The sequence below is a fragment of the Eumetopias jubatus genome, unplaced genomic scaffold (genome assembly GCF_037043125.1).
Source record: "Eumetopias jubatus isolate StellerSeaLion01/CBP00866 unplaced genomic scaffold, mEumJub1_p1.0 scaffold_4, whole genome shotgun sequence".
Taxonomy (NCBI): Eukaryota; Metazoa; Chordata; class Mammalia; order Carnivora; family Otariidae; genus Eumetopias; species Eumetopias jubatus.
The window spans coordinates 109,294,833-109,322,821 of NW_028274810.1; the positions used below are offsets into that span (position 1 = coordinate 109,294,833).

General features: G+C 62.2%; 2 protein-coding genes across 8 annotated transcripts in view; one reads left to right on the forward strand and one right to left on the reverse strand.

Annotated features, from left to right (window-relative positions):
- Window positions 1-17,758, forward strand: part of LOC148164595 (maestro heat-like repeat family member 5) — a 59,986-nt gene extending 42,228 nt beyond the window's left edge. Inside the window, exons 35-43 of the mRNA XM_088022876.1 lie at window positions 4,096-4,198; window positions 4,452-4,526; window positions 4,737-4,825; window positions 5,301-5,341; window positions 5,535-5,647; window positions 7,433-7,619; window positions 8,761-8,920; window positions 14,015-14,086; window positions 17,498-17,758. Of these exons, the coding sequence (XP_087879002.1) occupies window positions 4,096-4,198; window positions 4,452-4,526; window positions 4,737-4,825; window positions 5,301-5,341; window positions 5,535-5,647; window positions 7,433-7,619; window positions 8,761-8,920; window positions 14,015-14,086; window positions 17,498-17,758 (1,101 nt within the window). The remainder of the gene's footprint in view (window positions 1-4,095; window positions 4,199-4,451; window positions 4,527-4,736; window positions 4,826-5,300; window positions 5,342-5,534; window positions 5,648-7,432; window positions 7,620-8,760; window positions 8,921-14,014; window positions 14,087-17,497) is intronic.
- Window positions 17,759-20,059: 2,301 nt separating this feature from the next.
- Window positions 20,060-27,989, reverse strand: part of ADGRB1 (adhesion G protein-coupled receptor B1) — a 67,060-nt gene continuing 59,130 nt past the window's right edge. For 3 of the 7 annotated variants that reach the window (XM_088023081.1, XM_088023085.1, XM_088023084.1), the window contains 6 exons: window positions 27,396-27,491; window positions 25,746-25,785; window positions 22,919-23,601; window positions 21,839-21,874; window positions 21,609-21,713; window positions 20,060-20,753 (listed from right to left, as the gene is read on the reverse strand). In XM_088023081.1, the coding sequence (XP_087879207.1) occupies window positions 20,556-20,753; window positions 21,609-21,713; window positions 21,839-21,874; window positions 22,919-23,601; window positions 25,746-25,785; window positions 27,396-27,491 (1,158 nt within the window). In that variant the 3' untranslated portion in view covers window positions 20,060-20,555. Of the gene's footprint in view, window positions 20,757-21,608; window positions 21,714-21,838; window positions 21,875-22,918; window positions 23,602-25,730; window positions 25,786-27,395; window positions 27,492-27,989 lie in introns of all 7 variants that reach the window. The other 4 variants (XM_088023083.1, XM_088023080.1, XM_088023082.1 and 1 more) reach the window with 2 other exon arrangements.

The window sequence follows — 27,989 nt, forward strand, 5'->3', positions numbered from 1 at the left end:
TGAGAAGGGGGGGAGGCCCGCAGTCTGGGGGCAAAGGTGCCCAGAGAGAGGGAGGCTGGGCTCCCCAGGTCCGGAGGGCAGTTCCTCTCGTGGGTGCCGCCTCTCTGGGGGGCCCGGCGGGGCCTGGTGGGGCCGCCGTGCTGAGTCCCCTGCCCACTGCGTGTGGGATCGTTGGTTTTGTGCTTTGATGCGTGTGAATGATGAACTGTCTGCACGCTCCAGGTGTGGGTCCTTGGCCAGTTATTTGTATTTTTGCCCAGTTTGTGACTTGTTGACTTCACTCACCGTGTCTCTGGTCGGGCAGAAGTTCTGAATTTTACATAGGCAGACGTGTGACTTTCCCGTGGTTTGTGCTTGGGTCTGGATAAGAAACCCCTCGCTGCTGCAGGACAGTGCTGGTGCCAGGAGCGGCCAGGAGCGAGACCTGCAGCGGGGCGGGGGGGCAGGTTGGTTGTGCCCCGCCATCTAGGCGGTGCCGAGCTCCCGCCCCGGGGACGTGGGGTGCTGGTGACCCGCTGCGCGCAGAGGCTCCACGTGGCACCGAGCAGTCACCTGAAGCGCAGGTCGTGGGCACCTGCAGCCTGCTGCACCTTGACGCTTACGGCTGTGAGGGGGACTCAGCGTCTGTCCGTCCGGATCCGTCCAGGGGTATGCTGGCATAAAGTGGGAGGCGGGCAAGCTCCAAGGAACGTGGTACCGCCGGGACAGCCGGAGCGGAAGAGAGCCGCAGCCGGGGGCTGAGAGAAGTGCCCAGGACGCCCCCAGCCCCTGAGCTGAGGGCCGGGCCCCGTGAGACCATGGCCACCACCCCTCGGGGCACAGCGGCCTGCGTGGCACACGACTCATTGCGGACAAGCCCCCTGGGATGTCTGGGATGGTGCACGCGCGGAGCGGGCACGGGAGCCCCCGGGCAGGGTGAGCCTGGGGGACCGGTGCGGGAGCCCGCTCCGTCTCTCCACCACCGTCCAGCGAGTCACCCGGCGCCCCCCGCCCCCGCCCCGGCGTGGGCGACACTTGGGGACCCGGTTCCGCGCTTAGAGAGCACGCAACGAGGGCAGGCTTGGGGCCGCGAGGAGGCGAGCTGCCCTGGGCACCGGGAGGCTCCCGCGTCGGGTGCGTTTGGCCTTCTCAGGCTGCCACCCCTGGGAGAGGCTGCCTTGCCTTCCATCCACCTCCGCTCTCCACACCCGCCTCTGACCTGCCCTCGGCACCCCTACTGGCGCTCGTCCTCCTGCGGACGGCTCCCTTCTCATGAGCTCCCGTTGTCCCCAGAGGTAACTGTCACCCCCCGGGGGCTCGCTTGCCTGGAATTCCAGCATCGAGTCTTGCTCCGGGTGTTTTCCGACTATGGCCCATGGTGGGTTTTCAGCTCGTGTATCCTGTCGTTTCGGATTGTGGTCTTTCTCTTTGTGCGCCCCATTCCAGAGTCCTTCGTGCTGTCCCGCCAGTAGGACCTGGGACGGATTTGACGTGGCAGCTCTGAGCTGTCCTAGGTGCTCAGGTGGCTCTGCGCCGGATCGCCACTCCTCAGGGACGGGGCTCCTGCTCCTCACTCAGGGCACGAGAGAGACAGACTCCCTTCCGGTTTCCCTCTGCCTTCCTGGGTCCAGACTGCAGCAGTGCGTGTGTGATGCCAGGTCTGCTGGCTGCTCCCCCCTCCCACGGACGCGGTGCCTGCCGGGGACTTCTGGCTCTGGTTCCACCCCGCCCGCGTCCGCCCTGGGGACCTCTGTCTCGTGAGCTGCTGAAGAGAGGTAGAGAGCGTGTGCAACGTTAATACCTACTTTCCAAATCTTATCGATTCGTTAAATGGGCCGTCTGTTAGGACATTGAACCGTCCACGTTACTAGGTCACGGTCACGGATTTCACAAAGTCTGTTTCTCTGTGACTGTATTTGCGTGTCGGCTACAGACTTCTTGAGACGAGTGTGAGCCTTCAGCACCGGCATCAGTGTGACCGTGGGGGTCCCGGGGGCGGCTCAGGTGCTGGGGGAAAGTGAGTCTTCACCACTGGCCTCGGTGTGACCGTGGGGGTCCCGGGGGCGGCTCAGGTGCTGGGGGAGCGACGTGGTCCCCGCCGCTTTCCACTCCAGGGCCCTCCCTTCCTGCTCTTCCCCAAGGAGACGTCCCTGGGTTTGCAGACTTTCCCACGTCCACACCTTCCAGGAGCTCTGGAGTTTTGCCTAGGAGGAAGCGGGTGTCATCCCGGGCTGGCAGGGCTCCGTCCGCGGTGACGTGTCATCCACCACATCTGCTGCCTTTGAGCCACTCGCTGTCACTTACCTTTTACTTTTCAAAACTCCCCCCTTTCCCGAACTCTTCCGCTAAGTGTCTGGGGCCGGCGTTCCTGTCCTCCCGTGCCGCCGTCCCGATACTTCAACCGATCCACGGGTGTGGGAATTCCGTCCCACTTGAGACACGCGGGTGACGTGTTCTCCAGTTGCAATGCTCCCGGCCCTGCACATGGCGGCTGTCCTCCCGTGTCCCTGCAGGTGCGCTGGGGCCCCGTCCTGCTCGGCCTGTGGGGGTTCCCTCGGCCGTGGTGACCACTCCACCAGCTGTTGTCCCCCAGCTCTGGAGGCCGGGGTCCCTGGGCTCCGGCCGCGTCACTGCCGCCCTGCACGCTGTGTGGGCGCCTCCCCTCCTCCCGAGGACACCAGCCGAGCTGCTCCACGGCTACTGCGTGACCCCATAACGGCATCGCCTCCAGCGGCCCCATCTCCAAGTACGGTCCTATTCTGAGGTCTTGGGGATTGGGACTCAGCATCTCTTTTGGGGGGACGCGGTCCAGCCCATCCTGCGGCTCACGAGAGACCCCGCTCGCTCCAGGGAGGTGTTATTCGCACTGTTAGCTGCATCACTGTATTGCTCGAGCCGTCACACCTGGCCTCTCCTGAACGTGAGGCCTTTCTCTCGTGAGCCCTGCCCCTGGACCCTTTCTTTAGGCATTCTTCTTTCTGGAGCATTAGAATGTTCCAGACCCTTCCTAGGGCTTTTCCTCTCCAAGACACGGGATCAGCTGCCTCCAGGAAGTCCTGGGGTCTGAATGGAAAAGGGCATGAGGGCCCAGAGTCTGGCTGAGCGGGCTCGCAGCTTGGCAGGTGGGCCCTCAAGCGGACACAGAGCAGGAAGGCAGCTGTCTTTGTAAAGTCACCAGCAGATGACCAAATTCCCAGCACGTGGGTCTGTGACCAGAAGGGGAGTCTGGTCGCAGCGGGTCCTGGGGCTGGAAGGAGCATGTCTGTGGGCCTCAGGCTGCCTCGTCCGGACCTGGAGGTCTCAGGTGACATTTGTGGAGGGAAGGCGGCTCTGAGGGTCCGTCCGGCCAGCGCAGGGCCAGAGGGGATGGCCAGGCCGGCCGGGGTGGCCCGGAGTTAGTGCCCCTCGGGGAAGCCCGGCCTGGCGTGCGCACGGTAGCTCTCTGTGGGACGTGTGGGCCACACGGCGGCCTTGGCGGCTGAGGCAGGGGGAGCGCTTGCAGCAGAGAAGCCAATCCAAGCAGGCTTAGACGGTAAAACTGGTTTCCAAACCTGGATAGGCTCAGAGGACGCGGCCACGCGGCCACGGAACGGCCGGCACGAGCAGCTGGGCTGTGCGCGTCCCCTGCCCCACCTCCTGGGGGGCGGCCTCGTCCTGGGCCAGCTCTCCCCTGTTTGGAAAAGTGGCCGCACACCCCGGGAGTCCACGGCACGTGCCCCGGGGGAATGTGCGAGGCCGGCAGGGAGGCCAGCAGGGAGGTCAGCAGCCCTCCCTGCCTCCGACCGGCCCTGAGCCCGTTGCTGGAGCTCCGGTGGGAGCGGCACGGGTGGCTTCCTGGAGGACATTTGGGACAGTGCTGGGGGTGGTGGCCATGTGGAAGGTCCCAGACCCCTCAACGCAGGCTCCCTCCCCCCGCCCCCGCCCCCGACAGTGGGGTGGGACTCTGCCAGCCCCTCTCCCCCTCCCCCCTGTAGGGGACCAGCTTCTGGGGCCTGGACCCAGACTGGGGTCATGGCCCTCTTCCCTCCAGGCCTGGGATTGCTGGCTGGCCCCGGGCAGAGCCAGGTCACAGAGGCCCAGGAGCCATGGGGCCCTTGTCTCCCCTCCCCCCCCCAGGTGGAGAGCAACTTTGGCAGTTACCACCAGTTTCTCATGCAGGCGTTGATTTACCTAGTCAGCCCCCACAAAAACCTGAAGCACACGGCCATGAAGTTCATCGGTAGGTGCCGGCCCGTGGTCCTGCCCTTCCACCGCGGTGCCCGCCCCCCCTCCCCCCCCCCACTGCCTGAGCTGCCACATTAAAGGTCACGCTCCTGTGCCCTGGGGGCAGCCTCAGTAGGGGCAGTGGCGCTGGCCCCATGGCATGGACAGTCCGGTCCCATCAGCCAGGTGCTGACTTCCTTTCCCTGCCAAGCTGGCCTCCCTTGGGCCCCAGAGGCGCCCATACCCACCACCTCCCCTCCCTGACCCAGGGGGCATTCTGCAGGAATACTTTACCGACCTCTGCTTTTCCCTGAAGAAGGATGACCTGAAAATCCTCAGGAAATGTGAGCCCCGGGGGCCAAGAACATGGGACCTCTTTGTCTCCCAACTCCTAAGAAGGTCCCTCAACCAGCCTGTCCCAAGGGTGGGGCATTGTTTTGTCCTTGAGACTCCCTTCCAGGACAGGGCTGTGCCCCCCCCACCCCACATGGGCTCCCGGGGCAGGGCTGCACCCCGGGGCGCTGTGCGTCAGACCCTGGGCATCTCTGCTGCAGACGTGGAGGTCCTGAAGCAGGACCCAGACTCCGTGAGCCGCAGATTCTACCACAGCTTTTTGGAAGACATCAGTGAACTCTCCCAGTTTGTGAGGCACTGAGCCCCAGCCGAGGCTGCACTTGTTCCTGGCAGATGCTGTGTTATTTCTCTATTAAAAATGTGACAGAGTTCCCTTTGGCGTCCCCAGACTCTCCCTGCCTGGGACCCTCCTGCCACCTCCCTCTGTGAGGCTAGGTGGTCTCCTCTCCAGACACTCAGGACATGGGGTCCTCAGGAATTCTGCTGCTGTGTCCTTTGGCCGCATGAGCCAAGACCTTGCCTGCTGGTGCTGAGCCCAGAGCCTCGGGGGTCGGCCTTGACACCCCCCAGCCCTCCCAGTGCTTCAGATCCAGTGATCCCTACTCCCCAGCGTCTGGACACTCCCCATGTGCCCTGCCCTGACCCAGGCCCCCCAGTCTCTCCTCCTGCCCCATCCGTGGCCCTGAGACCCTTGGGACCTGGTCTGCCCCTTCCTGATGCCTGCTCTGGCTTGTCTCCCTGCCTGTTCCGCTCGCTCTCCTCAGTGCCCAAGCGGCATTGCAAAGCGGCATGGTTGCAGACCCCGGTGAGGGGCGCTTCCAGTGTGTGCTGTGGCCCCCTTGCTCCCTGTGGCTGTTCTGGGGACGGCATCCACAGCTTCTCAGAAAGTTCTGGACACGTGGTAGTCGCCTGGTGAATGTGACTCAGACCAACGAGTGAAGACAATGCCTGGGACACGGCTCTCATCCTCCCGAGGTGCTGTGGGCCTGCTTGTGCAGGTGCACCCCTTCAGCTGTGCGGAGGCCAGGAGTCCCCCAGAGACTCCAGCCAGGAAGGCGAGGGAGCGTTCTGGAGAAGGGGAAGCTGGAGGCCAGCCTGGAGGACGTGGCCAGTGAGTGGTCAGGGGGGTAGAAGGCACTGAGCTGGAGCCTGCCTTGGCAGGAGGTGCTGCGTGAACCTTCGAAGGCCAGGCCCGCCCTGCGGCCAGCAGCTGACAGGTTGGGGCCCGAGCGAGAAGCTGGAAGAGTGGGCAGGGGCAGGCTAGGGAGCTGCAGAGGCCTGCGAGTCTGGGCCTGCGTCTGCTGGAGACGTGGAGCCCATGGGGGTGTCGAGCAGGAGAGAAGCCTGTGCTACCCCCCACGGCCTTTCCCAGCAGTTGGGGGGCTGAGGCTCTTCTTCAGACAGTGGCTGTTGGGAGCTTGGCACAGCCGTGCCCCTGCCTTCTGAGCCCTGCGTGGCAGTGGTACCGAGTGGTCAGGGCCGGAAGGCAGGGTGGGCAAGAAGGCAGGGTGGGGAGCACCAGGGCATCTGTGCCTGGGGGCGGGCCTGGGGCCAGGAGCAGTCCGAGCTGTGGGGAGGAGTCTGCACATCAAGGCAGCTGGGGTCGGGGAGAAGCAAGCAGACTCTTTTAAGGATGCCAGCGGCTTTTTGGCTTTTTGCGGTTAGATGGAAGAGGGCGCCCGGCAAAGAATAGTCCATGAAGCAGTCAGAGAGGAGGGGACGGGTGTGGCCTTGCAGGAGCCCAGAACCAGTGAGCCCTCAGAGAGCAGATGAGGAAGGTGGCAGGGAGCGTATCTTGTTCCAGAGCGCTTTGGGGTCTGCTGAGGGGACACAACCCAGCCAACATCCGCAGCGTGCAGACTAGTGTTCCAAAGAAGCCTCCCATGAAAACACAAGTAGATCTTGGATAGATTAAATGTATTGCTGGTGCTCAAGAACAGTAAGGGAAATCTCTCAAGGCTTAAAAACAAAAAGCAAAAAAGCAAAGTATCCAAAACTGAGCCGACAGACAGAATGGTGGGTGGGAAGCAACTGAGAGTCCAGGGGCTGGGGGGCCGGGCTGGGGGCTGGGGTGGAGCCGGGCTGGGAGCCGAGCTGGGGCTGGGTTGGGGGGCTGGGCTGGGGGGCTGAGCTGGGGGCTGGGGTGGAGCCGGGCTGGAAGCCAGGCTGGGGGGCTGGGCTGGGGGCCGGGGTGGGGCCAGGGCCGCGGTCCCCAAGCCAGGGAGGAGGGAGCATTGGACCAGGTAGGCTTGGTCTGGGCTCCGGAAGGGGCTGCGGGCAGCCTTGCCCCCCGGGTCCAAGCAGCAGCTAGCAGATAGCCGCCCGACAGGAGGGAGTTTGCCCCTTATGCCCTCAGCATGCAGTTGGGGTGAGTGAAACCGTATTTGAGCTCCTGAGAAAAGTTTGCAGACATGAGGAAAGAAGCCCCTGAGTGCGACCAAACTCCCAGCTGTTTCAGGCTCCTGGGATTTTCAGAGACTGGAATCAACATGTACAGTTTTGCACCAAATGATCACATATAGAAATATTTGAAGAGACAAAAAGACAACCAGAAAATGACCAAAGATAAAAACTTACCAGACATGGCCAAACGGATCTGAAAAAGAATCAAAGGGAGTTTTAGGAAAGTACGGCGGCTACATTTGAATCTCCGTGGCTTTGTGGGAGAGCCCGTATCAGACCCGGGGGGAGAACTGAGTGGAAAGCTGCACAGGGAATTCCTAGAGATACCCCGGTTCCGCTGGGAGGCATGCGTCTGCCAATGGGAAGCGCACGCCTCTCAAGCACGGTGGGCAAGTGTAGACCCACCCGGAGACATGCTGGTTAGAGCAGAAGAGAAGGCAGTGTTGCCAGTACGGAGGGAGGCACAGAGCCCCCGGGCCGACTTTGGGTCCAGCGCCGCCCCGGAAGCCAGCCAAGGGCGAGGCTGTTAACTCCACAGGAGCTGGGCCCGCGGTGCAGCCGGCAGGCAGCCCCAGGGCTGAGAGGAGCACCGGCTCAGACACCCAGACACTGATGCCCGGCTCGGGTCAGCCTGGAGGAGCTGGGGAAGCCCGGGATGGAGCACGGCATCCTGAGCATCGGTGAGTGAGAACTGCAGTGGCGGTCTGCTTAGCTGGCAGAATAGACTCCAAGACGCAGAAACTTCTCTACTGAGCAAAACTGGTTGCAGGTAGTAAAGGGAGGGTTAGGATGAGCTACAACCATCAGAAACATAGACGCACCAAAAACACAGCCTCGGGACATACCAGGCACCGGGGACTCCTCCTAAGTGTTAAGACCTACTGTAAAGTCCTGGCAGCCAGGAAGCAGTAACAGCAAAAATAAAGTAAGAGTGTGTGTTGGCTTAAGAACAGACATCCATAAAGGATGAATTATTTCAGTGATCGGGTTGGAAATAACCTCTTTTCGTGGAGAAAAGCTTAGCTGGTTCCCTACCAACAGCTCCGGAGCTAAATATGCAGGGACAGTGAAATAGGGAATCTCTAGGACCTGTGGACAATGAAGGGCCGGAGAATAAACCGCGAGGCAGAGGTGGATGTACTTGATTACACCGGCACAGACCTGCAAACACGAGATGACAGCTGACGCAGAAGAGAAGGTAGTGTGTGCCCCCGGAGCAGGGCTCTGTGCCGTGAAGGGTGCTGGGGGCAAAGCCGAAAGACCACTGAAAGCACCAGGGACTCGCAGCCACTGAAACTGTTCTCTAGAGCAGACAGACCAGTCCGGACAGACCCCAGATAGAAGCGGGAGTTCACATAGGAGGGACCCCCAAAGCCAGCAGGTGTTTGGAAAGATACAGACATTCATCAGTCATTTGGGAAATGCACATTAAACAAAATGACTTGGCTTTATGCCTTCCTGACGGACAAACGCTAGCCAGCTGATTCCTCCTGGCGCTGGTGAGCGTGTGGGTCTGAGAGCGCTGGTGGGTCCCGAGGGCGCTGCACGGGTGCGGACCTTGCAGAGAGCACTCTGATGGCACGCGCCAGTGACCCCCACCCCTTCCTGCCTTCACAGAGGAAAGCACTTCTCATACGGGTGCAAAAGGATGCACACCAGAGCAGTGCCTGTGACGATCGTGTGAAAGCGGGCAAATAAACTACGGGGAATGGAGGCCACGGAGGGCCGTGAAACAGTAGCAGGTCCTGGCTCAGACCCGGTTCTGGTTCTGGGCATGATGGGAAGTAAGCATCCTCCGCTTTGCCTCTCCGCTGAATGTAGCTGGAATTCCTGGATGCTGTGCATGGAGCAGCTTTTTGTGGACTTTGTAAATGCCAGCCCGTGGATTGTGGAACGCAGAGGACCCCGAGCTGGTGTCTCCTGGCCTGGGCTCGAAGACAGCCCCAGTCCTGGACGTGTTGAGCAGGTGCAGGAGCTGGAGGTAGGGGTCCTAACGTGACCTGGAAAAGGGAATTCCCTTGTTTTCTTGTTTGTTTTCTGTTCTCTACTCCAGGCCCCAGGGACTCTGACAAGGAGGTTGGTGGCGGCAGCAGCCCGGCTGGTAGTACAGACTCTAAGGCCGAGGACGGTGTGGGGAGGGGGTGCCGCTTCGTGTCCGTGTTTCTCTTTCTATGATCTTGGCACCTGGTTGGGAGACAGAACCAGTTAGAGAAGGTGCACGGCTGAGTGGCAAGCCGCGGCCCCGACTTTGTAGCCCGAAGGCTAGGCGGGGGTTGGAGGTCCCCTAAGAGCCAAGAAGTATTGGGAAACCGCACGGAGGAGGGAGTTTGGGAGAGCAGGCGCGTGAAGTTGTATGTACGCGCTGGGCTCACCCCGATCGGGGCATGTTTGCGTGCAACCCTGAATAGCACGCACGAGATTCCAGGATTGCTCTAAGGCGTAGACCTGCTCTGGTCTCACACTTGCCACTTGTGGCCACACGACACGGACCTGAATGACGTGGGGAAAGAGTTAAAACCCAGCTGATACTAGGACCAGTGCTCGCAGAAGGTGGGACGGGCAGCACGAACCTTGCCTATCTGATCGCCTACATAAACCCCCAAGTCCATACTCGGGGTTTCAGTAGGACCCAGAGTCTCACAAGCAGGTATCCACGTGTCCGGGGTGCACTCCAAACTGTCTTGACCTGTGCAGAAACCCGGACACCTCATGTGCGGGGCACAGGGAGGGACAGATGGCTCACAGGAGGAAACCATCAGAGACGTTCCATCAACGACTGTCATCGTGCCTAAGAGATGAGCGACGAGTGGAACACTAGCACCTCTCAGAGCAGTCGAAAACAGAAGAGGAATAAAATATCAAGACAGGGCGGTATTGGCGAAAGAAGACACTAACGGGTCAGGAGAACAGAACCCGGGGCCTGGAAATAGAGCCCTCCCCAGTGATAGCTGCCGACCCATGTTTGACAGAGAGCAAGTCCATTCAGTGGGGCAACCATGGTCTTCCCAACAAGTGGTGCTGGAATAATGGAACATCCGCATTCCAAAAAAAAAAAAAAAAATCCTGACCGAGCCATCACACCAGCACAAACATGAATTTGGGTGGGTCCTAAAGCTAAGGACTGTAAAACTTCTCGAAGAACACCCGGGAGAAAGGATGGTGCTGGCCTAATGATGAGCACGTAGGTTTAGCCCTGAGAGCGCAGGCCATGGAAGAGAACAGCAGGGCTGCCAGGGGAAGGTGAGAGGCCACAGGCAGGAGGACAAGGGACCGCCCCCCGCCCCTCCCCCCCGCCCCGCAAGCAACGGTGAGCCCCCCCCCCTCCCCGAACACAGCAGGAAGGCCAGTGTCTCTGTCCCAGCCCTGACCCCGGCGGTGGCTCTGCAGGTGTGCACGCTCCGCAAACCTCAAACGCTTGAAATGGGTGCGTCGTACCTGTACATAAATCGTGCCTCAGTGACGTGGACTAAAACACGGAAAATTCCAGCATGCACATCGGTGTGTGTCACCACACACAGGGGGTCATGATGTGGGGCTTCTTGTCATCTAGGATATACATTCAGCAGTATTTTTTTTCTTAAAATTAATCATGTAAAGAAAAAGGAAAAAAAGAAAACAGATCAGATGCACACCTAGCAACCCAGATGGGTGTTGTTTTTTTTTTTTAAAAAGGGCTTGGAAAAATATATAGAATGAGATATATAACTTAAATACATTTCAAATCCATACACTTGATAAGTGTTCCACGGTTTTATAGGATGTTAACATAAGAGGAAGCTCGTGAAGGGTGTACAGAATCTCTGTACTATTTTTGCAACTCTTCCATATGCCTAAAATTATTTCAAAAAGTCAAAAAAAACCAGAAACTTTTTTTTCCCCAAAAGCACTTACAAACAAAAAAGACACATTAAATTAGAGTAGTTGTGGGCTGGTGGGAGGGACAAGGGGGAAGAAGGAAACAGGAATGGGGGTGCGGTGGGCCGTGGGCTGCGGAGCAGGGGCGACTTGGTCTTCTGCTTGTGGAAGAAGAGAGAGCATTACCGTCCCAGACTACAAGGACTTTGAGAGAATGTACTCCAGGAAGAAGGAAGGAAGGCATGAAATTTGAGGCAGATTGGTGTGATGTGATTTAGAGTAAGCACACATCTTCCTCTGGGACAGAGCTCCTAAGACCCTTGGAATTTCCAAGAGAAGAAAACCGGAAAGGCGTCTTTTGTTATGTTAATGAATGACTTTTGGACCTTGCCTCCGGATAGGGCTGGTGGCCCTAGGAACCCACCCTGGGATTAGAGGGTTGGAATTTTCAGTCCCACCGCTGACCTCTGGGGAGAGCAGGGAGCTGGAGATAGAATTGTTCACCAATAGCCAATGATCTCATCAGTCATGCCTGTGTAAGGGAGCCTCCATTAACACCCGGAAGGAATGGGTTCAGAGAGCTTCCAGGTTGGTGAACAAATCAGGGTTCTGGGAGAATGGCTCACCTGGAGAGACGGAGGCTCCGTGCCCTTCCCCACACAGGGCCCTGTGCATCGCTGGCTGGTCTGGCGTTAGATCCTCTTAAATAAACCGGTGATCCAGTGAGTGAAATGTTCTCTGAGTTCTGTGAGCTGCTCTAGCAGATGAATCAAACCCATGGCGGGGGGCGTGGGAACCTCCTGTCTGGAGCTGGTTGGTCAGAAGCATAGGTCACAAGATGGACTTGCAGTTGGCGTCTGAAGTGGGGGCGTCTCGTGGGACAGAGCCCCCCACCTTGTGGGTCTGATGGCGTCTCCAGGTCATGTCAGAGTTGAGATGACACCCCGTCAGGGTCCACTGAGAACTGGAGAATCGCTTGGTGGTGGGACCCCACCCCAACACACACCCACGAATCAGAATTGGGTGCAGAACCCACTTAAATGGTGAGAAAGGTAAAACTGCTCAACACGTAAGTAAATGCAACCCAATATTGTCTGTTTTTTTAAAAATAATGTCTAATTTAGGGAGTTCAAAAATACAGAGCTAAAATAATAGAGCACGTAAGTCCAAAGAGAAGGATTAAAATGTTCTGAGATCCTTGTATTGTTTGAAAAGGGTGTTAACTATTTTGATAAATTTTAGACCTTATCAAGTTAAATAACTGGTTACATTTCAAAGGTAAGCTGAAAGGGAAAGAATCTGTATGGTTTCTGGACCAATAAAAGGTAAAAATGGATCAAAAACAAATATTTAAAAATGCGATTATTTCAGAAATCAAGAAAGAGGATTTTTGAAGCGCTGTAACAGCAGGGCGAGCGTGGGCCGCTAAGTGAGGCTGAGGGGCAGCGGTTATGCGCAATGTGATCAAACCAGCTCAAGACAGACCCTCTCTGGCAGGATTTTCAATACAGTTTAATAAAGGATAGTTAGGGTATATTGACATCAAGCAAGATGGACTGTAAGTCAGAGATAAAGACATTATTATGCAGAGAGACGGTCAATTCAAAAGAATAGAAGATTTGATTTGCTGGGAACATGTGTCAGTTCTGAACTCTGTTCCCCACATGAAAGGACATATGAACAAAACCAACTTTACTAGAACTCCAAAAAGAAAAACAGTCCACTGTCATAGTGGGGATTTTCAGTGCATCTTTTTTCAGCTCTTGGCAGGTCACGCAGAGACAAAATGATTTGCCATATGGCAGGTTGGAGCAATGGGGTGGACAGGCTTCGTGTGATGACCACAGAGATGATTGTGAGCTCAGCAACTGGAGAATACGGGTGGAAGATTTTTTTTTTTTACTTGGTACATTCTAGCAGGTCTCCTACAGACTACATTCCATGACAGCATTATAATTACGATGGAAACCACAAAAAGGCAGATTAAAAATGTCCATGATTTAGGACTTCTAAATCATATAAAATAACATACCAAAGAAAGTAACCATAATGGAAATTTAAAAACCATTAAAACTGGGGGCGCCTGGACGGCTCAGTCAGTTAAGCATCCGACTATTGCTTTCGGCTCAGGTCGTGGTCTCAGGGTCGTGGGATCGAGCCCCGCGTTGGGCTGCACACTGGGCATGGGTCCTGCTCAGGGTCCTCGCGCCCCCCATTCGTACGCCCTCTCTCCAAAATAAATAAATAACCACTGAAACTGAATGAGGACGGAAATGATACATACGGACACTTGTGAGGTGGAGCTAAGGCAGCACCTTGAGGGACATTTATAGCCTGAAGACCTACATCAGATAAATGTTAAAAGCTAAAAGTTAACGTGATAGGCATCCGCTCAAGTATTTTTGTTCGTAAAAACCCCCAAAAGAAGGAAGGAAATAACAAAGATGGGAGCAGGAATTAAAGAGAGAGGAGAGACGTGGGCCCACCTAGCGATGAGTCTGCTCTTTGCAGCGGCTGATGCGATGTCGAACGAGAGAAGGGTGGCACAAATCAAAGGCCGGGTGCAAGGGGGACCCAACTGCGCACCCCTCAGAAACCGAAGAAGTGATTTCATTCCAATACATTTGAGAGCTTAGTTGAAATAGATGGATTTCTAAAAACAAAACGCACTAGAAGTGAGTGAAGAAGTAGAAAGCCTGCATGTTTGTGTAAGGAAATGAAGCACGCGAAGGCCCAGTTGAGGGCCATGTGGCCGCGGCTGGAAGGGGAGGCATCCCTGGTCTCGGGGCCTGCACAGAGCAGGGCGTGGAGGCGGGGGGTGTCCGCACCCCGGTGCCCCAGCGGAAGGGAGAGGTACATCGTGCAGAGAGAGGCGGACGCCAGCCTCCTGCCCAAGCCTGCGTCAGGGCCTGGCCCGTGTGCCCACAAATTTTGCCTCCGGCTGGCACTTTAAGACTGCCCAGGCCGCGGGAACGACTGTGTCGGCGTGGGGTCTCACCTGGTGCTTTGCTCTCAGTCAGGCGATGTAAAGGACTGTTTTTTCCCTGACAATCCTCCATTATTACAAACCCAGCTGGCTGCTGCAGTCTCTGGGGAGTGCACCTGCTGCAACCTGAACTCTGCAGCCGCGCGGGCAAGTCACTGGCCCTCTCCGTGTCTCAGTCTCCTCTTCGGGGGAGGGGGTTGGCGCTAACACGTCTGCCCCGTGGGGGTCCGGCAGGCTGTCACCGCGCCTCTGCCCCTCACCAGCGCCTGCCCCCCGACCGGTCAGCTTGTGCTGCTCGGGGCCTGTGTAAGCCCCCGCCAGGAGCCCCCACCAGGAGACCCCCACCCCCCGCGTCTTCGAGCCTGGCGGCTCACTGCTCGGCCTGGACCACAGCCTAGCCTCCGCTGTCCCCTGCCCCTGTCCTGCCCGCTCGGCTCACTCCACGGTCCCCCTTGTCCATCTGCGGCCCAGGCCTTGCCATGTGCCCAGGGAGTGAAGGTGGTCTGCACACCGTCCCGGCCTGGTCTGGTGGCGCTCCTTCCCCAGGAACCCTCTCAGCGGTCAGAGGAACAGAGCTCTTGTGCACACTGGGGTTGGGGGTGGCCCCTGTCTGAGGGGTACCAGATCCCTACCTGAAACCTGATGCAGGATCCATGGAGACTCCAGAGAGATTCAGAGCCAAAGGCGGGGCCCGGGCTGGGGCTGGGGCAAGGGGAGTGTGCTCCTAGGGCTGGCCATGCAGCGTCCTGGCCCCAGCTGGTGACTTGTTGGGTGGGCCAGAGCCCACACTGGCCCCTGGAATCCCCCCGGGGGGTGGGGCCGGGGCGCGGACCCTCGTTCTCCGCAGCAGGTAGGCCCCTGACGGGCTCTCCAGCCTTCCGCATCCTCAAGGCTGGGTTCAGGCTGCCCACCTGGGTACCTGTCTGCCACCCCACTGACCTCAGGCTCGGCCTGGGCCCCTCCTCCAGGAGGCCTTGGGGGGGGGGTCACGTCCCTGCTCTGGCTCTCAGGGCACCATCACCAGGCCGTGTTGTCTCCTCTCCTCCAGGGAAGTGGCCCCTGCCCACCACCACTCCGTCCCTTCTCTTCCTGTTCTGCCACCTGCTTTCCCCAAAACCCACTCTCATCTCTCCAGGAGGTTTAGAGGGACTGGGGTGGCATCTGTCAGCTGCCTGCCCTCTGAGGACTGGGGGACGCTGAGCCTGGAAAGGGTCTGGGAGGGATAGAGTCGGCCGGGGGCGGGGCATGGGCTGGTAGAGAGGAGGACAGGCCCCTTGAGGTCTCAGGCAGGGGCATCGTCCCGGAACCCTGACTTGCAGGCCACCCCATCTGCCACCTGCCTCCCAAGGGAACTCCCTGTGATGGAGAGGAGAGGATACAGTGGGGGGGGCACTGCGTCCTGCCTCCTCCCGACTCCCCTTCCTGGGCCGCATCCATATGGTGTTCCCAGAGAGCCATATTGAGTCCAGCAACACCTCCTCTGCCTTCCTGGGACAGCTGGGGACGCCTGCGCCCTGCACCTGGTCTGAGCAGGGCTCCAAGCTGCCCCCCGTCGCCAGTCGGGGTATCCGCTCCTGGGGACGCCCAGGGTGCCAGGGGAGAGCATGCATCTTCTTCAGGGGGCCCCGCACTTCCATCTTCTGGGATTTGGGGAAGGGGTCTGGATTGGATTGTCCTAAGATCCACACATGTAAATGGAAGTTTCTAGACGAGTAAATCTTAGATTGTATGACTGTAACTTCCTTACTCTTTGTCCAAAGAGCTGTGGTCCACAGGGGGCTCCCAGGACCCCTACCCCATGCCCGGCCCTGGACCTGAGTGCTGTCTGGGGGAGACCCTTGGGGCCGGGCTGAGGGCTGGCCGGGGTGGGAGGGAAGGTTCTGGAGCAGCACAGCTGGGAGGCTGACGTGAGCAGTGACTGTCTCAGGGCTTCCGGCTCTGCCACAGCCTTATTTGGAGGCAGTTCCGAGTGGGGCAGTGACTGGCACATTCCTGAGCTATTCAGAGACACCCTTCCCCTCCTGGTTATTTTTAGGCCCTAAAAAATACATGGGGAGCCTGCTGGTCCCCACAGCTCAAGAAGCCGCAGGGCCACCGATTGCTGGCCTTGGAAGGGATCTCAGTCTCCCAGTCTGGCTGCCACAGTGCCAGAGGGGACACTGAGGCCCAGAGGGGCGGGGCTTGCCCGAGGTCAAGGCCTTCTGCCCCCAGCTGGCCCACCTTTGGTCTCCCATCCACCGTGGGCCACTCCGAGCAGACCTGGCCAGTGCCGTGGGACACCCCGGTGGGGGGAACCCCCCCTCTGCAGGAGGCCTGAGAACTCCCTTGGTCACCGGCTTTAGGTGGCAGAGTGGTAACGCAGGGGGAGGCCAGTGCAGCCCCTCGTATCGCTGCCCAGTGTGCGAGCCCTTCCTTGCAGGGCCTTCGTGCCCTCCCCAGGGCCTGGGAGTGAAGCCTCCTCGGGGTAAGGAGCCAAGACACTTACAGGGATGGGGGGGCGGGGATGGTAGCCAGGGACCCCAGGATTTTTTTTTTTAAGATCTTATTTATTTGAGAGAGAGAGAGACAGAGAGAGCGAGCGAGAGACAGAGAGCGAGAGACAGAGACAGAGAGAGAGAGCGCGAGACAGAGAGAGAGCGCGCGAGACAGAGACAGAGAGAGCGCGAGACAGAGACAGAGAGAGCGCGAGACAGAGCGCGAGACGGAGAGAGAGTGAGAGACAGAGAGAGAGAGCGAGAGACAGAGAGCGAGAGACAGAGAGCGAGAGACAGAGACAGAGAGAGCGCGAGACAGAGATAGAGAGAGCGCGAGACAGACAGAGAGCGCGAGACAGAGCGAGAGACAGAGAGAGCGAGAGACAGAGACAGAGAGAGCGCGAGACAGAGCGCGAGACAGAGAGAGAGCGAGAGACAGAGCGAGCGAGAGCGAGCTGTGGGAGGGGCGGAGGGAGAGGGAGAACAGCTCTGGGCTCCATCCCAGCGCCCGGCATCACGACCTGAGCCGAGGGCAGACGCTTCACCGACTGAGCCGCCCAGGCGCCCCTAGAAAGCGCTGCCTGGTAACCCCCTAGAGCAGTGGGATGGCCGCCATGTGGGTGGCGGTTTCTGGGCGGCTTAGGTGGGGTACCAGCTGCCTTGTCAACTCAGGGGCAGTGCGGCCCCACGTTCCCCAGACATCGCTCCAGGTTCAGAAGGACGTCCCAGCGGGCTGGGGGGTGGGTGGAGCAGGGCCAGGAAGGCACTCCCGGCTAATGGAAGGTTCCGGAACAAGTCCTGGAGTTCCCTGAGGATTCGCTTCTCTGTGGAGGCAAGCCCACGTGGACGCGGGGCCCGGGGAGGTGATGGGAACCTGGAGACGGGTCCTTCACCGTGAACATGGCCGAGAGGAGCCCGAGGATGCTGCGGTGTGGCCCCGCCGTGCGGTTGTGGAGCAGCCCAGACGGATGGAGGGAGGGACCAAGGGAGTAAGAACTAGAGCAGTCTGCTGCTGGGGACAGGAGCCTCTCACTGCGGCTGGCGGCTGGCCGGGGGTTAGATAGGAAGGGGGACTTCCGATGGTCCGGACTCGCTGCTGGCTGGGTCCAGGGGGGCTGGGAGGGGTGGCTGTGAAGGCTTTTCCAGGAAGAGTCTCCACCTGCCCAGAGGAAGGGCCACTCTGTGCAGGCGCCACTTGCCTGGGTGACAGGAGTGTGGCCGCGTCCCGCGCCCTGCCCCCCAGGGGACTCGGGCCCGCGTCATTGTCCCTCTACCTTCCGTCCGTCAGGCCCCGCCTCCAGGGTCTCCTCCTGTCTGTGGGAGCGGGGGACAGGGTGGCCTGGGGACATTGCCCTTGCCATCCCGGAAGCGCCGCCACCAGCACGAGAATCCCTCCCCACCCCAACAGAGGCGTCCCCACCAGCTTTGGCTGCACACGTTCCTGCCCGCCACAGTGACCACCGCCATCGCCAGCCCCGTCCTCGGGGCGTGGTGGTCCCGCTGACGGCAGGGGAAGGGTGGCCTGGGAGGCAGCCTCGAAGGGCCGAGGAGGACGCGGCCTGCCTACAAAGGTGCCGTGACCATGAGGGAAACAGCGTCCAGGGAAAGGAGCGGCTTGTGACCGAGGGGACAGCAGAGGGAGGCCCGCGGCTGCCCATGGGTGACCTCCCCCCCGAGGGGAGTGTCCAGGGGTTGGGGCCGGCGGGCTGGGCTCACTACCTGCCCCGCAGCCCCCGCCCCGCAGGGAAGCCCCACTCCAACACCCGGGGCTCCGTTTCCTCATCCGGAGAGGCTGCCAGGACCCTGCCTTGTCCAGCCCCAAGAGCACAGCCGTGGGAATGGCTGGATGAACTGAGGGCCACCCAGAGACCAGCTCTGCGCACCTGGGGGTCACCACGGAAGGCACCGGAGGCCGACCCACGCAGGGCCCAGCGGTCTTGACGAATCCGGTGGGAACGTCCCCAGCAGGCTTCCTGCGCCGTGGGCAGGAGAGAGGACAGCGATTTCCGGGCTCCGTCTCCATGCCAGGTGGCCGTGGAGCACTGAACAGCCGGGAATGTGGGGCCCGGGGAAGAACAGAGGATGTGGCCTCTCCTGGAAGGACAGGGCCCTCCTGGTGGGAGCTAGAATGGAGGGGAGCCTGAGCCGCTGTTCACACCCTCCGAGCCACTCCCATTGCAGGCAGGGAGCACGTGGCCTGGGTCCACCCTGATTGGTTCGTTTCTTCCAGGTTTTCTGTGGCATGCGTAAGCAGGGCAGGGGAGGTCAGGTCACTCCACAAGGGCAGCGGGGCGCCCTGCGCTCGGTGGTCCCCTTACCGGGACCCCCGTCCCGGGGGGTCCTCCGGCTTCCTTCGGCATCCGCGGGGGCATGAGAGAGCCGGCACCGGCCCCCGCCCTCGTCTGCACCCCCCAGGCCAGTGGGGCTTGGAGTCCGAGGCACCTCCGGGTGGAGAGCATGCATTCACTTCTGGTAAGATGCCAGCCAGCGCCCGGCCAGCACCGCCCTCGAACGTGCGTGGTCGCATCTAGCGGTCAAATGAACTTTAACAAGCCTCGGTTGGGCTTAGGTTTTGCTGCCAAATCTCACCAAACAAAGTTGGCGTTTTGAAGTGTTCAGGACCGTGGCTGAGAGGCGGGTTCTTGCGTGCCTGTGTGCCTGTGCCATCCCCTCTGGCTGTCCACAACCCCAGCAGCCACGCTGGTCACCAGTGGCCCCTCTCCATCCTCGGTCACTTGTGCTCGTGGCCCGAGGCGGTCCAGAGTGGTGGGCCAGGCGCCGTGGGAACCCACGCCAGGCAGTTCCCCCGCTTTTCAGTGGGCTTGGCATTGTGTTCATCTTGAATGACGTGGTTGGGGGGCCGCAATCTCAGGGTGCTGGGGCCGGCCAACAGCCCACCTGTGCACCCCCTCTTTGGGCCAGTGGACTCTGCTGCCCGCGGGGGGGACGTGCAGCCTGGGGGCGGAGCCTGGCTCACGGCCCCTCCCAGCCTCACAGCGCCTGGCCGGGCTCTCTGCGCGGGCTCAGGCTGTCCCCTGCTGGAAACACCGAGGAGAGGCAAGCATTTCTGCTCTCAGGGACAAGCTTCTCAAAGGTTCAGGCTCAGAAACCGGGCTGTGGGCAGCGGGCCAAGGTGGGAGGTGGCAGAGGGCAGGGCAGGATGGAGCACGGGGTGCGGCTCTAGGCGTGTCCTCATTTGTCCCTCACGCCTGCCCCAGGACCAAGGGGGAGGTGTGTGGGCCGGGGGTGAGGCAGAGGGCCCGGGTCCTGGAGGAGATCTTGGGCACACCAAGGCCAGCTGGAAGGAGTGGGGCCCCGGCTCCCTCCCTCCCTCCACATACTCTGCCCCGGTCCCAGATCGCCCCCTCCCCCCCCAGGAAACGGCAAGGGCACAGGGACATCACACGCCAACGACCCCTGTGGGTCTAAAAGTCTGGGGGCAGGGGAGCAAGGGAGCCCAGCATCCGAGGGTCCCCATCAGTTTCCTCATAGCACGCTTGGGGGACACACGACCGTGGGCCTGGGGGCCAAGGTCCACACAGCGTGGGCTCCTGACTCCCGGGCAGGGTGCAGGGGTGGAGCCCCATGCCCACCAGGCCTCCCCAGCCCTTTTGACCCCCATGGAAGGACCAAGGCCGCTCCGTGAAAGCCACGGGGCTGTGGCTTGGGCAGCACAGAGGGAGGCCACACAGACGGGACGTGGGTTTTTAATTCTTTTTATTGAAGAAAAGAAAAAGAGAGAAAAAATAGATTCCCCACCCCTGCTCTTCCCGGAGTGGGCTTCTAGTCCTGCCCCTGGGGTCTGCACAGGTGAGCAAGGGCTGTGCTCTCCACCTGGGTCTGGGGAGGGGCCCCGGGCCCTGGAAAGGTGGGGGGGCTGCTTCCCGAGGGGTAAGGATGTCTAAAAAATGGTGCCAGGCCAGCTGGGCCAAGCAGGCTGGTCCTCTGCTGCGGCAGCTCGTCAGGCATCCCGGGGATGCTGGCCGCACCTGGCCCGGCCCCTGTGCGCGGCCCGCCCGCCTGCCCGCCGGCGCGGGGCTGGAGGAGGGCGGAGTCTGAGGCACCTTCCGGCCTCTGGAGCCCTGTGCCCACGTGGGCCGCCGGTGCCTCCTGTCCCGTCTGGCTCTGGTCCCAGCACTGCGGGCCTCCGCCTGGCCGCCATCCGAGCACCCTGAGGCCGGGACGCGGGCCTGGCCCACAGCCCGAGAGCATGTCTGTGCCCGTCCCGTGGCAGGAGCGGGCAGGAGCGGGCAGAGCAGCATCCCTCCTCGTGGCCCGGTGCATGGCTGCCGCCCACCTGCTCAGACCTCGGTCTGGAGGTCGATGATGTCCTGGCCCACCAGCGGGATCGTGGCGCCCGACTTCTCCCACTCCACGCTCCGCAGCTCCAGTGGGGACGGCGGCAGCGGCTCCAGTTCCTTCTTCACCCACGCAGGCGTCCCGTGGGCTTTCCGAAGGCTCTCCCAGGGCCGCTTGTTGGGTGTCTGCTGCTTTTCTGGCTGCTGGGCCGTGGGCAGGGCGGAGGGAGGGGCCGCGAGGGAGGCCACGGAGCAAAATCAGATGGGGAGCAGGGAAAGAATGCAGGCAACAGTCAGAACAGAGGGGAAGGGGCAGCGGAGAGGCGGGGAGTGGGGGAGAGATCCCAGGTGACCCAGGAGCAGAGCACCTCCCACTGTGGGGTCAGCACTGAGTGGGGGGAAGGCCTGCGGTGAAGGGCAGCTGTCTGGCAGCACTCCCTTGGCCGTGGTCTTCCTTGGGAGGCAGCCTGACCATACGCCAGTGCACCCCCACCCCTCCGGACGGGGCCCCAGGAGTCACTGCGCCCCCACCCCTCCCTATGGGGCCCCAGGAGTCACTGTGCCCCCACCCCTCCGGACGGGGCCCCAGGAGTCACTGCACCCCCACCCCCCAGATGGGGCCCCAGGAATCGGTGCGCCCCTCCCTATGGGGCCCCAGGAGTCGGCGCGCCCCCACCCCTCCGGACGGGGCCCCAGGAGTCACTGTGCCCCCACCCTTCCGGACGGGGCCCCAGGAGTCACTGCACCCCCACGCCCCAGATGGGGCCCCAGGAATCGGTGCGCCCCTCCAGACGGGGCCCCAGGAGCCAGTGCACCCCCACCCCTCCAGACAGCCTCCCCCCTGCCGGGGAAGGCCCGTTGGCTTGCCCTGCCCTCCAGGGTCTAGCACGGGCCAGGTCAGGCCAGTCTCCAGGAAAGGTCGCAGGAAAGAACGAATGAATGGGGAGGGTAGGAAGGAAAAGGGCAGGAGACAGCCTTACCTAAGGGCTCTCCCGGAGCGCCCCGCCCCACGCCGCCACCCCACCCAGCGCCCCAGGGCCCTGCCCCGCTCCAGACCTTGCTGTCTGGGCCTAGCACCTCCTTGTCCTTCTCCGCGTGCTGCAGCTTCCGGTTCAGGTCCTGAAACATGTCCTGGTGCCGCTTCCGCGTGTGCATGATTTTCTGCAGGGCAGGAGGGGTGGCGGAGCCTGAGCCCAGAGGGGGGCTGCCCTGCCCCTCCCTGCCTGCTGGAAGGGCTCAGAGCACCTCCAGCCTGGCCGTGTGGGGAACGGGACGCCAGGACCCACCTCGAAGTCCAGTTCTGCATACCGCGATTTCCGCCGCTGTGGGGAGAAGAGGTTTGTGCCCATTTGCAAGCAGCTCCCTAAAACCTCCCAGACCACAGGTCCTCGCCCCTCCTTGCCTGAGTATGGGGGAGACCAGGGACCCCCTCACCCCAGGCCTCCTCTCGGGGTCTCAGCCAAGCCCTGGGGGACATGCCTCTGAGGGCCCCTTTCAGGCCACCCGCTGCCTTAAAAGACAGTGGGGGCCCAGCCGGAGGACTCTGCGGGAAGAGAGTGGACAGGAAGCGCGGCCCCAGAGGGCAGTGACAGTCCCAAGGAGGCTCTCTGCCCCATGACACCCTGGGGCTCTGGTATCCCAGGTCCCGAGTGGGGGTGAACCTGCAGAAGCTCTTCGTCACTTTCTGTCCCAGCTGAGAGGAGCCAGACTGTCCCCGGGGCCATCTCCCACCTCCAGGCCAGTGCCAGTGCTGGGCAAGGGCAGAGGCTTAGCCTGCCCAGAACACGCCCCCAGGGACAAGGAGCATTGGATGCAGGGCAGCGGCACAGCTGGGGGGCCACAGAGGCAGTGAGCCAGGAGGTGGGAGGGTGGGGTTCCTTGAGGGTGCTCGGCAGTGCTTCCCTAATCTAGTCTCTGAGCCCCATGTTGCATAGGCTGGGTGGGCTTGGGATCAAGTGTAGGCTTCAGGTTGGTCTAAGGAGGGACTTGCTGCCCTGACCCCAACCACAGAAAGGGCTAAACTCAGGCTAGCTCAAGTCCAGCTTGGTGGGCCTCTCTGCAATGGGAGAGACCCCCATTTTGGCGCAGGCCAGAAGCTCCCTGTCACGAGGGCCCAGCAGCGCCAGGGGCAGTGTGGCTAGAGAACAGAATGAGAATGGCGGCAGGGGGGTTGTCCTAGGGCATGCCCTGTCAGCAGCCAGCTCCCCAGCATGTCCCCCTTCTTGTCAAGGGACTCCTTCTAGCAGGGGGGAGCCGGGACGCTGGCCCCCAGCATTCCCAGGCCTGGACTTCCTAACGCTGGCTGCAGCCCAAACCAGCAGTGCCCATGGCATGCCCTACCCCTGGGGCCCCTGGGCTGCCCTCACCTCCAAGGAGCTCACAGACAAGGTGGAGACGTTCTCGTTCCTGGTCCCGGCCCCCGAGCTGGGCCCCGGGTGGGTAGCGGGCTCCCCAGGCTCCCCCAGGCTGGGGGGCGCTGGCTCCAGGGTGGGTGGCGGGGGTGGGGGCGGTGGGGGTGGTGGGGGCTGGGCAGGGGGGGCCTCCGGGGGCCCACCGCCTGGGGGCTGGCGGGTGGGTGGGCTGCGGGCAGGGAGGCCGGCGTCAGGTGCCATGTTGAGGTGGATGAGGCGGGTCTGGGGCATCTGATCGATGTGGATGCTGTGCTTGGGCTCCTCCTGGGGCTTGGGCCGCAGTGTGGCTGTGGCCGTGGGCAGGATTACGTAGCTGGTGTCCAGGGCCTTCTCCTGAGCCCGGCTCAACTCCGAGTCCAGCTTCTTGAAGATGTCCCCATCACCGGCAAAGGAGGACTTGGGTGCCCTGTCCTTCTTGAGGGTCAGTGAGTGGTTGGGGAAGTCGGGCAGGGGGCCGCCCGGGCAGCGGGGCGAGCCGTGCAGGTGCAGCTTGGACACGTTGGCTGGCAGGCTGTTGAAGTTGGCGGGGGGCGCCTTGGCGTGGGCTAGCTTTAGCTTCTCCTCCTCGGGCAGCGACGGCCGCTTGAGCGTGCCCGTGATTGTGGCCGTGCGGCAGGCCGCAATGTCCTTGTTCAGCACTGTGGGGACAGGCGGGGCGGTCAGGCCAGCCTCGGGGGTGCCCCGGCCAGGGCCCGATCGGCCACACGCCCTCTGACAGCCCTGAAGCTGCGGTTCCCAGCACCCGGGCCCCTTGCAGGCCACCCTCTGCCTTGGTCAGTGGGGCCACCGTGTGGTGTGTGCTGCTGGGGCGGCCGGGTTTCCTTTGCCTCTTCTACGAAGGCTGGAACATGGGGTGCTCCTGTCTGCCCCGCGGACAGGAGGACAAAGGACTACCACCCACACAGTGCGCTCCCTGGCAGCTGGGGGGCCCCTGTTGGCCCTGGAGCCAGCCCACGCTTCTGGGAAGTGCAGGGACACAGCTCCTCATGGGGGGGGCAGGGCGGCCCGGTCCTGGGGTGCCGTGTCCTGTACACCTAGCTGCCCTCCTTCCGTTCGGCTGCAGGGGGACAGGGCCGCATGACCCCTGACCCGGGCTCCTACCGGTCAGTCCAGCCTCACCGGCCCGTGGAGAGCACACAGCTGCCAGGCCCAGCCGCCCACCCGCGCCCCACTTAGGGCCCGTCCCTGGAAGCCTGCTGTGACTGCAGGGCCCTCTCCTTGCTGGCCGGGCGCACGGGCACCCAGCCACACCCTTGCCCAGCCCCCGAACACCAGCAGCGCGTGTTAGCTGCCTCCTGCAGCCGCCCCATGAGCACACACCCTCCCAGCAGACGGTCACTCCGCCATCCCCTCCCGGGCCCTCTCCCTCCTCTCAGACAGGGCCGGGCCCCCTCTCATCTCCAGCCTCCAGGCACCGACCTCCACCGGGCAGCCCAGCAGGGGACCTGCCATCTTACCCGCGAAACCTGCACCCTTCCAGGGTTCCCCCTACTGAGGTCTCTCGGTCCGCCTGAGTGAGCGCTAAGCCCCATGGACCCAGGGTGCGCCTCCCCTGCACAAACCCAGCTGCAGGTCTCACACATAGTCAGGCCCACATCCTCTAGACCCCCAGGCCCCCAGCTGGTGTGCCCCCCTCACCCCCAGCTCGGCCCCCAGCCACTAGGTGCTTGAGAGGCCACAGGCCCGGCTGGGCCAGCTTACTGACAAGGAAGAAACTGGAGTCTCAGAGAGGCCTGGAGCACCCGAGCAGGGCTGGGCCCCAGCCTCCAAGGCCCCCGAGTCTTGGGGCCACCTCTCAGGAAGGCTGCCTAAGACCAAGGCGGGAGGTGGAAGACCATTCTGTCCAGTCCCCCATTCAACCCAACCAGAGCCCACCTCCTCCAGGAAGCCCTCTGGGGTCCACCTGGCAGCAGCTGACACTCCCAACCTGCGGCTGTCCCAGGCCCTGCCCCCACGGCTGTCTCTAGAGAAGATGCTCCCCAAATATCTGACAGATGCAAGGCAGTGTGGCCAGCTGGTTCTCCACAGCTCCGGAAGACACTGTCACTGCCTCAGACGCCCGGCTCCCAGAACAATGACCCTTGAGGGGGCTCCCTTTCATTGGGCAATTGAGTCCCTTTTTCCACGTGCTTCCAAGAAACTCAGCACTAGCCTAGGGCTCAGTGGTAGGGCTTTCTCCCTGCTCTACCCCTGCTCCCACTGCTATCCCCCACCCCCATTCTGAAAGCGTGACCAGCCCCCCCTGCCCCCCGTGGATGGACTGGGGATGAAGACATGAAGACAGCACAGAGCTTGGGCCCTGAGGGAGGGCAGGCAGGGGTGGGTGGCGAGGTGGGTGGCAGGGTGGAGGTGGGCAGCCTCAGTGCCCCAGTGAAGAGCGTGGAAAGCAAAGAACAGAAGTGTGTGTGGCTGCTGAGGCAGAGGGCGCGGTGGGGAGAGGACCGGGCCAGCCCCAGCGCAGGGGGCCCCAGGGTCTGCTCCGGGGCTAAGAGCTCCGCCCGCACAGCGCAGGGGCCTCACCCCTGCTAAGCCTGAGCTCCAGGACAGTTTTCCTCAGGCCCTGCCTGCAGCCTCAGTGCAGTAGGAGGGGAGGCAGGAGGTGGCTGGTGCGGGCCGGGCCCTGTGCTGACCCGGCCTCCCGGGGGAGGATCTGATCCAACCTCGCCGTGCGGGCGGTGGGATGAGAACAGACAGATGGACAGACAGACACACAGAGAAAAGAAAAGGAAGCAAGTGGGCCCAGGCGAGGGCCACCTGTCGCTCTCACCTGGCAGGCGCTCACCTGATCTACAGGCCAGATCCACGTCCTTCTCGAAGTCAGTCTGCAAGACAGAGGCGAGGCCGGGTGAGGGCCTGCGAGCGAGCAGGCAGGGCTGCCTGCGGGCTGGCGGGAAACAGCCGAGCTGGAGCTATACCTCGAAGGGGCGTGCGTGCACACGTGCGTGCCGGCTACCGACTGCTAACGGGGGCCACGAGCTCAAGGCTGCCCGTGTGCTCACGTGGGCCCTGGTGGGGGGCCCTGACCCTGCATGCTCTTGCCTGTGTGTGCACGCATGTGTGCGCGTGTGTACATGAGTGCACGGGGGCTCCTTCCCGGCGCGTGCGGCTTAGCTGGGAAGTGGGAGGCTGGTCCCACTGCAGCTCGGACACTCTGGCGCCCCTGGCTCAGTCTCCCCCAACCGCTGGCCCCCTGGGACTGCAGCACGAGACCCCCTCGCTCTGTCCCTCACGTCCGACGGGGTGGGGGGGCACAGAGGGTCTCACGCCAGAGCCCCTGCCGCCCAGGCCGCCACCTGCCAGTGTGCAGGATGTCACCTGTAGTCCTCACCACAGCCCTGGGGACGAGGAAATGGAGGCCAGCCGGCCAGAGAAGCAGAACAGGCTGCAGACACAGATGTCGGTGCCGGGCTGAGACCAGCCGTCCCTTGAGCAGTGGCGGAGGCCCCTGCTAGAGCACCTGCCCCATCCCAGCCTGGGACAGGGGCAGGCGACAGCAAGCGACCCAGGCCCCGCCCTCAGAGAGCCCGGTGGGCGGGGGCCACCGGCCGGGGTGTGGCCTTCTCCTGGGGCTGTGGAAAACCAGAGGCTCCCCCTCCGCAAACGCGGAGGTTGGCTTGAGGTCACAGGTCAGGCCAGGAGCAGTGCCTGAGGGGTCTGGGACCCCTGTCCTCACCCCTGAGGACCCAAGTAGCCTCCCCAGGTCCGATGGCCGGCATCTGCCGGCATCTGCTGAGGCCCTGCCTGTGATGCTCACAACCACCATAAGGAGCCTGGGCACCCCGAGGACTGAATGAGTACCCCCTGCCCACCAGGCTCATGGCACGCCAGGGGGCACCAGCGACAATGTGGAGAATTCAGCCAGGAGGCCTGATGGCAGAAGTGGGGGCGGGCGGTCAGGGAGGGCTCCCTGGAGGTGGCATCTTAGTGGACACCTGCGAGGTGGGCGGCAGGGTGGGAGGGCCGTGCCGTGCCTCAGGCTGCATGCCAGGTGTGATGCTGGGGGGCCCAAGGGGACATGGCTGGGACAAGGCCACGGCAGGGGGGAGGGTGCGTGGACAGGCCAGGGCTGGTCTCCCGGATGGAGACCGAGGGAGCCCAGTCCCATCCTGGCCAGGCTGGAGGGCACTGAGGGGGGCGCGAGGGGCACAGGGCGTGGGGGGCAGCAGCTGAGGCAACAGCCCCCGGAGGCTGGCATCTGGGCAAGGGTGCTGTGGTAGTGGGGGTGGGGGTGCGCCGACGCCAGGCCCAGCCAGACTCTCTCCATCTGGTCCTGCCTGCCCTCAGACCCTGGGACGGGGACGTCACCTTGGTGAGCCTCAGTGTGCCCAGCCTCAGACTGGGCTCGGAGCTCTTCCCAAGGACTGCTGGAGCCCAGAGCAGCTCTGAGCAGCGTGAGCAGGCACCGCTGGGGGCACCAAGCTCTGAGCCCTACCATGAGCTGGGCATGGCCGTTCTGGAAGGAGCCCCCCGAGTCCCCGTTGCCCTCCTCCTGGCGGTCCACCACGCGACACTTCACGGCGTCCTGGACCTGGGGAGAGAGAACAGATCGGTCCCCAGCCGCCCCGGGCGGCGTCCTTGTGGGGTGGCGGGAAGGTGAGGGCGAGCGGCATGGGGCGGGGTCTCTGCGAGGGTGGCCTGTGTGCGGGGGCCCCGCCGCCCTTCCCTCTCGGAGATTCTCTCTGTGCCCTTCATGGGTGTGAAATTCCAAAGTCAGGGAGCTCCGGACCCCCCGCGAACGTGCCGCAGCCCTCCTAGCTGGAGTCCGTCCGGATGGACCGGCCGTCAGCCTGAGGAGGGCACCGGAATCCACAGCAGCTGGGCAAGCGGGGGGCCCCGCCCTCACGCCCCTGGAGAAGCGCCACCCCGGTGTCCACAAGGGCCCTTGGGGGGACAGCACGTCTGTGGGGCGCGCTCCGTCGAGGGGGGTCTCAGGCATTATGGCCACGGACTCTTCTGAAAGGAGGTGATGGTGGCTCTGTGCCAGGGGCCACCCAAGCAGCTGGCACAGAGCTTGCCCACAGGATGG